This window comes from Trachurus trachurus, assembly GCF_905171665.1.
Source record: "Trachurus trachurus genome assembly, chromosome: 18".
NCBI lineage: Eukaryota > Metazoa > Chordata > Actinopteri > Carangiformes > Carangidae > Trachurus > Trachurus trachurus.
This window is the reverse complement of record NC_139909.1, coordinates 25,404,409-25,418,131: the sequence shown is the minus strand read 5'-3', so window position 1 is coordinate 25,418,131 and position 13,723 is coordinate 25,404,409. Positions and strand designations below refer to the sequence as shown.

At 44.2% G+C, this 13,723-nt stretch overlaps 1 protein-coding gene across 2 annotated transcripts; it reads left to right on the top strand.

The window, feature by feature from the left end:
- The first annotated feature begins 1,960 nt into the window (after positions 1–1,960).
- paip2b (poly(A) binding protein interacting protein 2B) lies at positions 1,961–13,143 on the top strand. Of its 2 annotated transcripts, none has more exons than XM_083992700.1 (4): positions 1,961–2,215; positions 10,587–10,753; positions 11,445–11,627; positions 11,752–13,143. In XM_083992700.1, the coding sequence occupies exons 2-4, from the start codon at positions 10,598–10,600 to the stop codon at positions 11,806–11,808; spliced, it is 396 nt and encodes a 131-aa protein (XP_083848826.1). In that variant the 5' UTR covers positions 1,961–2,215; positions 10,587–10,597; the 3' UTR covers positions 11,809–13,143. The 2 variants fall into 2 exon arrangements, with proteins under 2 accessions (XP_083848826.1, XP_083848825.1); XM_083992699.1 differs by lacking the exon at positions 1,961–2,215 and adding an exon at positions 4,766–4,943.
- The last annotated feature ends 580 nt before the right edge of the window (positions 13,144–13,723 follow it).

Genomic DNA, 13,723 nt, shown 5'->3' with positions numbered 1-13,723 from the left:
AGACGAGCAGGAGGGTCTTCAAACAGGATGGCTGCATTACTGTAATGCAAGTGAGAGCCGTAGTTACATGTTGCCCGTTTACCCTCAGTTAAGAAGAGCAGGTGGAGACAGAGGAATGCAACACAAACAAGACATGGATTCTGTTGCCATTCAACCTTACACCGTGTCAACGCGTTGCAGCTTTAAAATGCTGCCAGTGAGCTATAGTGCTCGCTCTCATGCCAGCCTGAGAATCACTGGAAATTCAAATTTACAAACTTCTACCAATCTGTGGTGAATAATATGGGTTGGTAGCGTTATCTCTCTCTTTGCATACACCTCAATTTCATTATAGTCTCTAAGGGAAACAGAGTTTCAGATCCAGCTGTCATCACTAAACACTATGCTCTGCTAGAGGGGAGGCAGGTGAAGAGGAACGGTTTGGCTTTGACCAAAAATAGGCAAAATAGTCACTGAGGCTATAAAAAGGCTCTGATGTAAATGAGGTGGCTGCTCTGAATAATCAGAATAAATAAATCACTCTGTCTTTTTGTTGGCTTTGCCATTCAAATATAATTTTCTGGACTTTGATCAGTGTTACTGACAGTTGGTGTCTCTGCTCGGTGCTCGCAGACCTGTGTCAGGAGGAACAACAAAAATGATGAGTGACTGACTGACACTATCTAGTTTCCCCCTGAAAATCACAGTCTAACCTTGGCCACCACACGAACTAAGGTTATGCTAAAACGATAAATGTCGCCATCGGTGATGTCAGTATTTTGCATGAAAGACTGAATTTGACGGACACAACAAAGCACTGAAGATGAAAAGCTCCCTGAGCTGACACACAATACACAACACCACATACACAACATGTTGGGCACGTTACTTTTAAAAAGTAATTTGTTACAGTTACTCGTTACTTTCCCCCAAAGTAGGCTAACTTGGTTAGTAACTGAGTTTCTTCATTATAAAAGTAACTAGGAAAAGTAATTATTCTGTTACTTTTTAATAAAATGCTCAGATATGTCAAATTACTTGGGCTCACCCCCCAAAGCCCCTAACCATAACCCTGACCTCCCGTTTATCTGGAACTATCCAACTCAGTCAGTACTTCTCCACATTGGTTAGTTCCAGATAAACTGCTTTTTTTTCCAACCATTTGAAGGACAGAAATTGTTTTTGTAGCTATATAACATACACTTAAGCAGGTGTATTACTTTTTGACGGGATTTCTTGAGTCAAGTAATGGCGAGTAACAATGCATTTTATTGTCAGTAATGGTAATGGCATTATAACTGGGAAACAGTTACTTTTTTGATTACCCATTACTGAAAAAAGTAGTGCTGCTAGTAGCGCTGTTTATATATAGGCCTAGGCTAATGTTATTCCCATCACTGTAGCCTACACCACACAGAGCATTAATGTTTTATAGCTAAATAGTTTCAATTTGACTTCTCTCCTGCAGAAAAAACATCATCAACAATCTTTCTTCATAGGGCAGGTTTACAGTAGCATACTGGCAAAAATTATCACCTACTTAAATGAATATCTCTCTTTCAGAAAAGTAGATGTGACATCAATGTAGGCTAATGACACCAAATGAGACACGAGCTGATAAGGGCGTCCCCCGCCCCTGAAAAGCCCGCGCACGCCACTGCTCACACTCAGACATTAAATTCTTGCATTGACTGTGACTCTTCGTCTTGTCCGGTCACTTCTCATCTCAAACAGCCTCAACAAACACAAAACTAGAGCTTTGTCTGTTAAACAAAGGTCAGACCCAGTTGACGCAGCCACGCAGTCAAATATTAACAGCTGATATTGATTGCAAAATAAGGGGGGGCAGCAAGAAAAATGGGTTATATTTTGTTTACTTACGTGAATGGAGAGATGGGGCGGGGCGTGTGGACATCCGGGCCAATTGCATTGTGCGGAAACCTTGCGTGACGTAGCCTTCAACCAATCACAGAAGCGTACAGCTGGACAAACGCGACCACGACACAACGTTTTTTTTAGTCTCAACGTTTAGGCAGAAAAATAGTGAATTAATCCATTTTTTAGCCAAAAACGCGAAGAAATTGTTAAAGGAGACAAGTGTTTGTTTGTTGCACTGAAGATTATCAGAAGAATTAGTGCATTGTGTGGGTTTTCTGTGAAGTCCGGGACCGGAAAAGACCCGTTTCCCCCCGACAGCTGGTTCACGGATCCCCCACGATTTGCTCTCGAAGTTGTGGTGAGTGTGTTGTTGTTGGTGGAGAGAAAGAGGGAGATGGACTGAGAAGGGAACAAGAGAGAAAGACACAGCAGCGGTAAAGCGACAGTGTTTATTTCAACTTGTGTTACTCTGTGTATTTACTGCATTTTTTGAATGTTTTTTTGGTTTTTTTGTTGTGCATGTAGCTACATTTACATCAGGCTAGCATAAGTTTTCGAGCTGCACCGCTGAAACTCTCAGTTGTGAATGTTAAAAGATGGAAAAACTGTCACGACGACAACGGAAACACGGTGAAACAACTTGTTCACATTTGCTACGTTACCAATAGTTGTCGGTATTGTAGTGGGCTATGAGTCCTACAGAGTTGGAGTAGCTACTCACAAATTCGTGTAAAAAACCGAAGTGTTCCAAAGCTAGATTTATGTATTTGATTATATCAATAATGTTGATATAAGTGTTATGTACAAACACTGATTTGAACGTCGGACCATAGGCTATGATTTCGTCGCCTTTTGCCTTTTGTAAACCGTTGCTGTCATTTTGTCTTCTTCATATTAGTCTGTTAAAGAGGGACATGTTGGATTATTTGTAATTGATCGACAGAAACACGTTTATTTTCGAAGCCACGCAGGCATTTGTTGTTTTGGAAGAGAGTAAGCAGTGTAGTGTTGGTGTGGCGGAGCGAGAGGATGTTTGTTCTCATGCTGCGTTCACGGACTCGACGTGAGCCCCGATTTCCCGATTGTCAACGGTACTGCGACGTGTATCTGCTCAGCCTGAATCAGTTTCTTGGCCTGTTGAGCGACCCCAGGTCTGTCTTCTAGTTGCTGTTCAGTTCAAGATGCATGTCTGTTAAAAGGTATTTAATTAGCCAGTAGCCAATTTTATGTTTCACAGTAAGTCAGGACTGGGGTGAACTTTACAACTGAAGGACAATTAATTTGCAAAGGTTTGATTGTGAGTTTGAAGTAATGCCAGTGATCACTGTCATCATTTGTCAACTTTGAAAAAAAGCTGCTTTTCTCCTATTAGTAACTGAAAATGAAATATTTAGAGGTTAAGGGCTGTTGGTTGACTCAAATAAGCACATTTTAGACATTATAAGTAGCTAGGAAATTGACTTTTTTCCCTGATAAATGATTTATCGTCAACAATTGTCTGATTGAACAACAAGTTTTATTTGTATAACACCAAACCATAGCATCTATTTGGTCAAGAAACTTTGCCATAGGCTACTAGATTGAGACGCAACAGTATCATAAAGAAAAACCGATACACTGCCACGGTAAGCAGGTACTGGGCCACAGTGGAGTGGAAGACTCCCTGTAATGAAAATGACAGTTTTTGCTCAGTTTTTGTTGCATTATGGAGAGAGAGGGTAAGAGTGACATTGTTAGGCGCAAAAGCATTTGGCTCATTCCTCATTTGCTGCTATAGGCAACCACAATGTCAAATCCTGTCTGTCACTCAATTAGCCTAATTAACGACATGAACTACTGGAACATCTAACCAGAGAAGAGACACATGTAATATATCTATTTCTGGAAGTGGTGCTGTGAGCCCGATGGTGTTTGTTTCTCTCGTGATATGTGCTGCTGATTAAACAGGATGGGAAAAAAACAAACCCACCACATTTGCAGTTTTTCTCTAAATAAAAATTGGCTGTTTTTCATCTGAATGGACATCAGAGGAAAAGGGTCAATGATTTACAGTGTTGTGCTGTGCCGCGTGCATCAGTGCTGGATCTTGTTCTGTCTTGGGATCCATCATCTAATCATGCACTCTTAGCCCCGGGGGAAGAAGGGAAGGAAAAACTGTGGTGGGATTTAACCAGATGTCGTGGTGTAGCTGCTTGCATATCCAGGCTACATCTGTCTGCATCATTGCAAATAGTTTTCTGCACGATAAGACAAAAAGAAAAAGAAATCTGGCCCTTTATTTTTTAATTTGCTCATCACCTGCACAATTTCTTAATTCTGGTCATCGATCAAATAGACATCAAAATGTTCTCAATATTCTTGCTTTCCCACACATGTCAATATTTAGATTAATTGAAGACACCTGACATAGGGCTGGGTGAAATAATTAACACTAATGTGAGTAAAAAGGAAGTATATTTTCCAGTATCAATCATGATATGATAATGAATCCATAGCAAACAGGCTTTAAAAACATGAAAGTACTGTTTGTTTTTCATGAGAATTTGTTCAAAACTGTTTTTTGGACATTGGGAACATGAACAATATGATTCCACTTAACCTTAATAAACAAAGTTATCAAATTATTCCTGAGCCCTAATTGGATTTTAGTCAATTTTCAATAGAGTTCAGACTCTTTCATATAAAAAAGCTTGTGGCTGCAGTCAGATACGTGGAAAACTAGTCTGGCAAATGACTAAGATCCATTATAAACATTTTAAAAAGAACAGACTCCCATTATTAGAAACGATAACATGAGTGACATTTTTAAACACCTAGGCCTACTTCCTACTTTTGCATTGTGTTCATGTGAAAGTTCACTGTAATTTCCCACATTTCTGGGAGCCCACGAACGCAGCACACGACCACGTGACCAGCTTCACCGTTAGCAAGGTGGCTAACAGGATTTAGCTAACTTGAGCTACGTTGCATCGCAGCACGGAGAAATCCCCGCTGGAGAAACGACGAGCACGCACTCTTCGCGGTGTGGTTGCATTAACTTTGTGTAACGTTACAATTTGAAACGAACAACGAGATCACAATGCCAGGTAACTTTAACCCCGGGGGGCGGTGTGAATTTTAGACGGTTTGTGTGTGTGAGTGTGTGGAGGAGCGGAGGCTTGTTTTGTTGACCTGCTTCAGTGATGCTGCCATGCTGTAGCAGCGTGCTAGCTGGTAGCGGAGTAGCCCACTTTGTTTGGCCTTAAGCATCCAAACGGGAGCGGAGTTTGACCTCGGTGTGAGCTTAACGTGTTTTAATAGCCCATGGTGTCCGTTTAATTAAATGTATTATTTACGTTTGAGCCGTTTTCACGCAAAAGCACTTTTCTCCTTTGGTGAAAAATAACTGTTTCTAGCTCCCCGGTCCGCTACCCTTTTGTTGTTGCTGGGATAGCTTTCACCTTAGGCCCGTTCATTGACAGCTATGTGCGTCTATCTATTTGCAGCCACGGTGGACTAGCTTCTTAGCATTACCCCGGCTAAACCCGTCCAATCCCTTTACCAAGTTTTTCCAGGTAGGCCCGGACACCTGGCCGTGGCCGCTAGCCGTGCGGAGACGTTAGCAGGCTGCGAGCCACGACGACGCTCCCATTACACACAGCAGCTCCCTAACTGTTGCATTACATAATGTGTTATGAAGCGCCTTATTCTGTGCCTTTTACAGCGTCTGCTCCGCTCACTGGATGCACCCAACACAAACACGTCCCAGCTTTGATTCAATCTCTGTTTGGGATTTTGAAGTTTTCCTTCACACGCAGGGACACCGAGTGTTTTGCGTCTCGCTTTTCATTTTTTCCTCCATTTAATATTTCGACAAGACCGACCGCACATTTTCAGTTTAGTTAAATATTTCAACCACTGAAATTCTTATTACTGAACTACTTTTGTTATTCAATTAATTGTAGCCGTATTATTCAGTTGTTTACGACAGTGGTGAATGAGGGGATTGAGAGAAACGTCAGCTATTATCTAACTTATGTCTATGAAGCTACTTTCCTGATGATTTTCTTGTTTTAAATACATTTGAAACCATTTCCCTAATTTTCTGGTCAGATATGTGTAAGATTAGCAGAAAATGTCCAGTTTCTCCAAAGCCCAAGATGATCAGATTGATCCAATCCACAGCCCGAAACTCCAGAAATATAAAATTTACCACTACAGTGTACCTGAGCATGCATTATAAATGGCATAAACTATTAATCACTTGCTTAAAATGTTGCTGTTGAGTTTAAAATATATTCCACCACATGCATTTCAGATCACAACAAATGCAAATTTTACATGACGAGCGCACAGTCATCACACAGTTTGAGTTTTCTGGTTGTAGCCCTGCTGCTGAACAGCATGTTACCTTCTCCACTGTTTATCCTTCATCCTCATCCCATCAGATCAAATCACACTCTGCTGGCGGGCCAGGAGGCTGGGCCAAGCTAGGCTCCTCTAACTAAATATTACATGGTGACCAACACATGGTTATGCAACATGAACATGCTAAGTGCTTCATGCAGTACATAATGGCACGGTGCGTACGGTCTCTATTTTCCCTTCTTTATACCTGTTCCTCTGCCACACAGTCCTTGTGTGGTCCGAGTGGAGACACGTTGGCATGCAGGGACTCTTGGCAATGGTTGGAAAATGATGTCCGGGGTTAGGATTCACATGCTAGTTGCTAGTCTTGAAAAGAAGAAAGTTTATTTTTAACTAAACAGCTAACATTTTAAAGGCCGGTGTTTTCCAAGTTGCTTGTTTTGTTGACCCACAGTCCAAACCTGCAAATACTCAATTTAAAATCCTATGAAGGATGAGAAAATCAGGATATCTTAATGTGAGGAGCTGGGAAAAAAATTGTCACTTTTACTTGATAAACACCAGGCATTGATTTGATTTGTTCTGATCTTCATTGCATGTCTCATGGATTTTCTGCGGATAAACATCTCAGGGATTTCTTATTTTTATTTCAAAGCAGACTTTGTAAACAGACACATGTATCCAATAAACTTTGGCAGTAGGTGTTAGAAGTGTGTTGTTTCGCAACACTTCACAGACTGCAGTAAAAAACCAACATGGACACTGGCACACGCACACAACAAGGTGAGCTCTGACTTCAGTGTGTGAGTTACACTGGCCTGGAGTCTCTTGTTCTTTCTGACCCCCTCATTCACGTCTCGTTGAAATCACTGCAGTGAACAATTGTTGTGCTTTATCACCGTCCACAGACATGGACACACCTCTTGTTAATCTACTAACCTACTTAGGTTGTCTGTGTTTATTGGAACTCCTCTGAGGGACAGCGTGTCCGAACAGCGAACAGCGAACAGCGAACAGCGGCCTGCCTGCACATGTTGATTTTTATCACACCAACCAAGGTGGAAACGGCAGGAACATCCGTGGAACTAACATTTTGTCCTCAGTATGGAGATGGGGTGAAGTTTCTGTGAGTTCAGAGATGTAAATCAGTATTTTTCAAGTCAAACATTTTAGTGGTGTGTGTGTGTGTGTGCTTTAGGCTGACCCTGGAGCTGTGTGCATGGCTGGGTTGAGATCATCGTTTTACCCCCCCCACTGTATTCACCGGGAGGCCGCAGTTGAGTCATGACAAGTCTGTTGGAGCTGGCTGGCAGACTGAGGATTATGTCATTGTAGTGGGCATGTCTCATCAGAGCGGTAGTACTGTCTGTGTCGCAGGAAAGGGGATAGACTCGTACTGTCTAATTTCCTTTTTTTTTCTTTTTTCATTATTAAATGTACAGCACCTCAACATCAAAGTATAAAATCTGTCTGACTGCACCAAAGCACAGTGAACGCATCTCTGTGAGGCAGAAAGTTTAATCTTCTCTTATCACTTTCCTCACATGAAATTCCCCAAGTAAGATTGTTTGTGTTGAAGAGCCGAGCAGCACTCTGGTTATATTGTCTACGTATATTTTATATATTAGACTTAAGAAGAGGTAAAAAAGGAAAAAGAAGCTGCTGTTGTGGAGGCACTAAATAATTTCTGTAGTGGATCCTCGTCATCAGATAGACCGTGTGGTATTGTATTGGAATTTCTTTTGGCTTGGACGACGTCCAGCTGCGATGTGAGCGCCGGCCCAGCGGAGAGATGAGGAGGAGACCAGGTTCTACACACAGGAAGGAGGGAGGGACAGTATGTCCAGGCACAGGCAGGTGTGAATCCAGAGACGTGACCTGCTTCCATCTCGAGGGACAGCTTCTATATCCAAATGGGGAAAGGTCATGTGCAGCCAGGGACTGTCCCACTGTCAGAAAAACAAGGAAGTGTGAGGACAAGGTTCAGCATTGATTAGTAGTAGCGGAGACTTTCCTTCCTCCACTCCCTCTGTGCCGAGCTCCAGTCCATCCAAGAGATTCACACTCACTCCTTGAATCCCAGGGGCTTCAACTGGCCAGAGCCTGGAGACATTGAGTCCTTTTGTTACAGGGCGGTAGTCACGGTTTGTCCCGCGCTCGACGGCGAAGCGGCTTGATTATCTGTCAGGCGCGAAGAAGGAGCTTCATTTTGGTGGAAGTGACTCCATCTCGCCGTCTCCCACCTTTTGTGCTGCGAACGCCGCGTCGGGTGTGAACAGCAATAAGCCGACACGATAACAAAAGCGCCAACTTAGTGTCTCCTCCGTCTGTTCTGTGGCAGCGGTGCCAGCTAAGCATGTGCCCCGCTGCCTCGGTATCTGTATCAAATTTGGCACGAGCGCTCGCTCTGTCTCAAGGATGATTAGATTTCAGAGGTCAAAGGTCAAGGTCGACGTGACCTCCTGTGCACACAGTTTTGGCTACAACTCAGAATTCATGATACCAGTTCAAATCAGTCAACTCCTTCACTTGACGATAACGTAGATCCTGTGTTCCTCTGACAGACAGGGGTGGAAGCATCTGACCATGAAGTGGTACTCCGTTAAATGCTTGAAAGGGTTTCCTTCTGTTTTAGTCTTGCAGTCATCTGAAAGGAGAGCGTGTGTGTGTGTGTGACCCGCAGCCTATAAATTGCATCATGCTGCACCGTTACTTGGGATGACTCACTGTTTACCTTGATTAAATCATGTGCAGCCGACACGAGGCCGCCGCAAAACAACCGCACAGTTGTCTGCTCAGATCTCTCTGTCATATATTCTTATTGTTTCATGTCCGACCGTCTTTGTTCCTGGTCGTCTCTGTTGTCCTCTCCCTCGTGGTTTTCAGAAACCCCCGTACTTTTTGTTTTCATGTAATGTTGTGATACAGCAGAGCAGGTCTGCACCTCATTGCAACTTTTCATTCAGCTTTCTTCCATTTAATGATCACTTCTACAATTGATATCTGCAATTTGGACTAATTGTGCACCATGTTAAGATACTGAAGTTGCCTTTAATGTGATAAAATAGCAACAAAATGAGGAATTCTTTGGAGTGAAACAATTCACCAATAATTTCCTGTTAACTTCACTGATTGTATCTGGACAGCAGATGCAAAATAATCAATTAATCGTTAAGGAAAAAGATGTGATTCTGTAATTAGAGCTAGAAAATGAGTCTGCTGATCCAGTGCTTATATAACTATTGCTTCACCGGGTTTGGGCAGCAGTCTCGCCTCATGTGTTGCATGTAATTCAATGTAACCTTCATAAATCAGCTCAGATAAAGGAGACGTGCATGATGTGAATCTGTGACTGTGACTAATGTAAATGTTGAACATTCATCAGTGGTTGGAGTAGTTTATTTGCATCTTGACCGCATTTGAACTGTTCACACCTTCACACCAAACCTGGCCCACATCATAGTGACTGGGAGAAGCCGTCAGAACACGCCCTCTCTGTTTGTACTAGGGATGTATCACTAATTATAGTGCCATTAACTCAAAGGCCACATGATAGGTGTGTAAAACTGTCTTCTAACTTTCTCATGTGTTTACTTCACTGCTACGTGCTCTGCTCGTGCCTGGATTTAAATCTGATTTGACTGGGCCGTTTTCCTTCACACATAGCTTAGTAGGGAAATGAGGAAGCTGTGACATCATGTGGCGTTTTCTCTTGTTATTAGCATAAGCTAACAGATTTAGCCCCCTGGGTGTTTGCTTGCCTGTGAACGGTGCTGTATGTCTTCATGGTGGGGGGGTGCATGGGGGTTAATATCTCAGTTTGGCCTTTTTTTCCCTGCAGCATTGCAATTCACCAACCTGAACAGCGATTTGACTGCAGTCGTAAAAATGACAACGACTCTATTAAGCCTCAGACTCATTTAGGTGTTTTGCAGTGAGAGTGTGTGTGATCAGTCCCAGTCGGTGCTGCAGTTTTCAGTCTGTTTTCTTATTCAGATCATGAGATGCCGAGACGCCGTGTTTGGTGGTTTTATTGTTCAGGAGGACTGAGACTCCAACACTTCCCCTCCCCCTGGGAGCAGTTCTCCAGCTGCTGCTAAAATGTATTTGAGACACTTTCATTTGGGCAGAAAAGCCCCGGTCTGGAGTTGAGACGAGAAATGTAAATTTAACAGCAACAATCCAGCTGTGGCCCGATGAGGAGATGAGCCAAAGTTTTCTGGCTTCAAGAACGGAAGGAAATCAAGTGCACGCTCTCTTCAATTTAGCTTCAGGAGCCACTTGTGCCTGATGTGGAGAATATTCTCAGCGTTTGAGTTTTGTATTTGAAAGTGAATTTCTCTGAGCAGCATTAACGTGTGTGTGTGTCTGTTCTGGTGCAGAGCCGGCTGAGATGAGCGGTCCAGAGGTGGCCAAGACACCGGGAGGAGGCGCTCCGGGCAAAGAGGGAAAGGAGCCGGTGGCCAATGGGCACGCAGGAGAGGGCAGCGACGCCAACCCGTTCGCCGAGTACATGTGGATGGAGAACGAGGAGGAGTACAACAGACAGGTGCGTGCTCACATCTCTGCGGGTGGATCCACTGTGGTCTGCATGTTCACGTTAACCCCCCTCCCCCCCTGGACCCACTATCTCAGGTCGTGACCTTCATATCTCAGCCGAGTCGGAGCTTTAAAAGCTTTCCCATGATGCCCTTTTTCGTACTTGGAACGCCCCTTCTTATCAGCCCCCCCCCCCCTTTTTTCTTCTTCCTGCCACTTCACACTCACTCAGACCCACCCCCACCCCCCTGCACTTTAAACTCTGCCACGTTATCCTGCGTTCTGTTCGTCCTCCACCCTCCGTTATCATCTCCATCTGCCCTTGTTTTGTTTCCCACGACGACCGATAAGGTCACAGGTGAACCGACCTGTTTCCCCCCCCCCCACACTCACCTCGTTCTGTCCTTCACTCCATAGGAATGTTTCTCTTTGGAGGTTTCTTTGAGTCTTAATAAGCTGATACATAAGCAGAGAGGAATGTGCCACCTGCTTTTTCTTCCTGTCCCTCAGCTCTGAGTCATGTGTTTTAATGTCACCACATTACTTTTTAGGAAACCTTCCACCTACTTGTCATGCAAATGATCTTAAACAACCCGCCCTCCTCTCCTCTTCCTCCTCCTCCGTCCATTCATCCCCTTGTTCTTTTCCTCCTGTACCTCCCTCCCCTCTGGTTTGACGCTCACTCGTCTCTTCTTCTCCAGGTGGAGGAGGAGCTGTTGGAGCAGGAGTTCTTGGAGCGCTGCTTCCAGGAAATGCTGGAGGAGGAGGACCAGGATTGGTTCATCCCTTCGCGTGACCTCAACAACCAGGGGGTGGGGCAGCTGCAGCAGCAGCTCAACAGCCTGTCCGTCAGCGATCACCACGGCAACCTGGAGGAAGTGGCGGTGAGTCACAGACGCATCTCGTTTCACAACACTCTTTTTCTTTCTTTTTTTTTTTTTTTCTTATAAAAGCCTTCTTAGAAAAAGAGTGTGTTCTCACCCGTGGCCTCTTCTTCTTCCTCTGCAGAGGAAGAGCATCTTGAATCCCGAAGCGAAGGAGTTCGTCCCGGGGAAGAAATACTAGGAGTCCCCCTCACCCCCATGGAGCCTCCACGTGCACACAAACACACACACACCTGTCCACACATATGCTCAGAGACTCTGGCGGCGCCGACCGCGTACACACTGATACTCACACACGCACGCATGCACACACACACGCACACAGACCTATACACACTTGAAGTCAGTGGCGTGCTGGCAGGCCCAGTCGGGGGGTGGGGGGATTTCTTTTTCTTTCTCCTTTCTTTATGTTTCTTTAATCTTTTTATTTCCTGTTTGTTTCTTGTAAACTGAGGGACATTTGGGAACAGGGGTGGGGGAGGGGTGTAATACCAGCACCGCCCTACTGCGGGCGCTAGCTCATCATCGCATTTCAGATGACGCCGTCGACGTCTGCAGAGCGCGCAGAGCTCATCCAAGCCCCCTGTTGAACTGAGGCAGCTACCAAGGAGTGATGCCAGGATCTAAAACTTCACATCCAGATCGTCTAATAAACATTAAACGACTTCACGTACTTGTTAATTTGTTTGCTGTCAAATTGGAAAAAACAACAACATCGCGTTACCTTGAGTTGAGGGGTTTCCAGGACAGTGAGGTTACAGAGCGACTAACATTTCAGGGGACTTGATGCGTGTCTGCCGCCGCTCTGCCGAGTCGCGGCGCTCAGTCCAACCCGTTGACATTAGCTCCTGTGATGTCGTAAGCTCCACGTGACATCGCAGCTCATGCGCATCTCGAGACGCGGGTTGTTATTTGTATCCGCAGCGGCTCCGTTCCAAACCAAATACAGACCCCGCACCTCCCTGTACATGTATGTGTGTGTCTGTGTGTGTGTGTGTGTGTGTGTGTGGTCAGAACATGGACAGGTGTACTCATGGATGAATTGTTGCTTTTTTCCCAATTTATATGGAAATCTATGTTGATCTTCAGTCCAGCCTGTGAGAACAGAGGCGTCACCAAATCAAGTTCAGTGAGAAAATGTTGTTGCAGAGGGAAGGTCGTAAAAACACTCAGTTATTCTCATTTCTGTGTTCACTCTCAGTCTTTGTTTTGGATTCATCACATATTGAATAACCTCGTTACAGGGGAGTGTTTGGTCTGGAACTCAGCCACTGCCTCTTTCTGCCGGAACAACTTGGTTTGTCCAGCATCAGATCAAGTGTCCATATCCAAATCAGGTTTTCAAATAGCCTCTCCTCCTCTTTTTTCTTTTTTCTTCATGTTTTTGAGGATGAGGCGTTTTGTGTCTCTACTGGGTACAGTAGCCTGTGGTGTCCATTCAGTCCTGTTTGTAGGAGGAAACCTGAGGAGACGGTATTGTCAGAATAAAGCAGTATGCCACATGTGGCCGACAGTATGGCCTCCTTGCTATTGTTTTCTTTGTTGGTTGACTTTTATGAGGAAGTTCTTCTCTTTTAACCACTGATTTCTACTGTGGTCTGGCTTTCCCTTAAATACCACCTCCTGCTGCAAGTATAATCTCCGGTTTTAAGTTGTAAACCAACAGGAGAAAGTTGTATATCTGAAGATGATTTTATTTCCAGTTCAATTTTTCTTATTCTCAGCAGCCTGGTTTAGAAATACGGAGGCAGTATTGACTCGATCTGAACATCAGTCCTCTTCATGCCGCTGTTCATTCATTGAATTTACAGTGACGTGTGTATTTTTCTCTCAGTGCACTTGTACTTGCATTCAGTATCTGACAGGTGAGAGCAACTTCTGTCCATCCAAGCAGGTTTTTAGAATCTTCAACCTGTCAGAGACCACGAGAGTGTGTGTGTGGTTAAAGGGGAACTTCCTCACTTAGTGTTGGACCACAGCTGTCAAATGGCACCCTGGTGAAGCCAATAGGAATGTCCGCCAGGTGGATTGTACAACATGAAATCATTTTTGGTGATTTTGTTTGAGTTAGGTGACAGAAGCCGTTTAAGAAAAAG

Excerpts from the sequence above, each read along its gene's own strand:
- paip2b (XM_083992699.1), top strand. Across the intron at positions 10,754-11,444 it reads AGGAGGAGTACAACAGACAG|GTGGAGGAGGAGCTGTTGGA; the intron begins GTGCGTGCTCAC and ends CTTCTTCTCCAG. Across the intron at positions 11,628-11,751 it reads GCAACCTGGAGGAAGTGGCG|AGGAAGAGCATCTTGAATCC; the intron begins GTGAGTCACAGA and ends CTTCCTCTGCAG.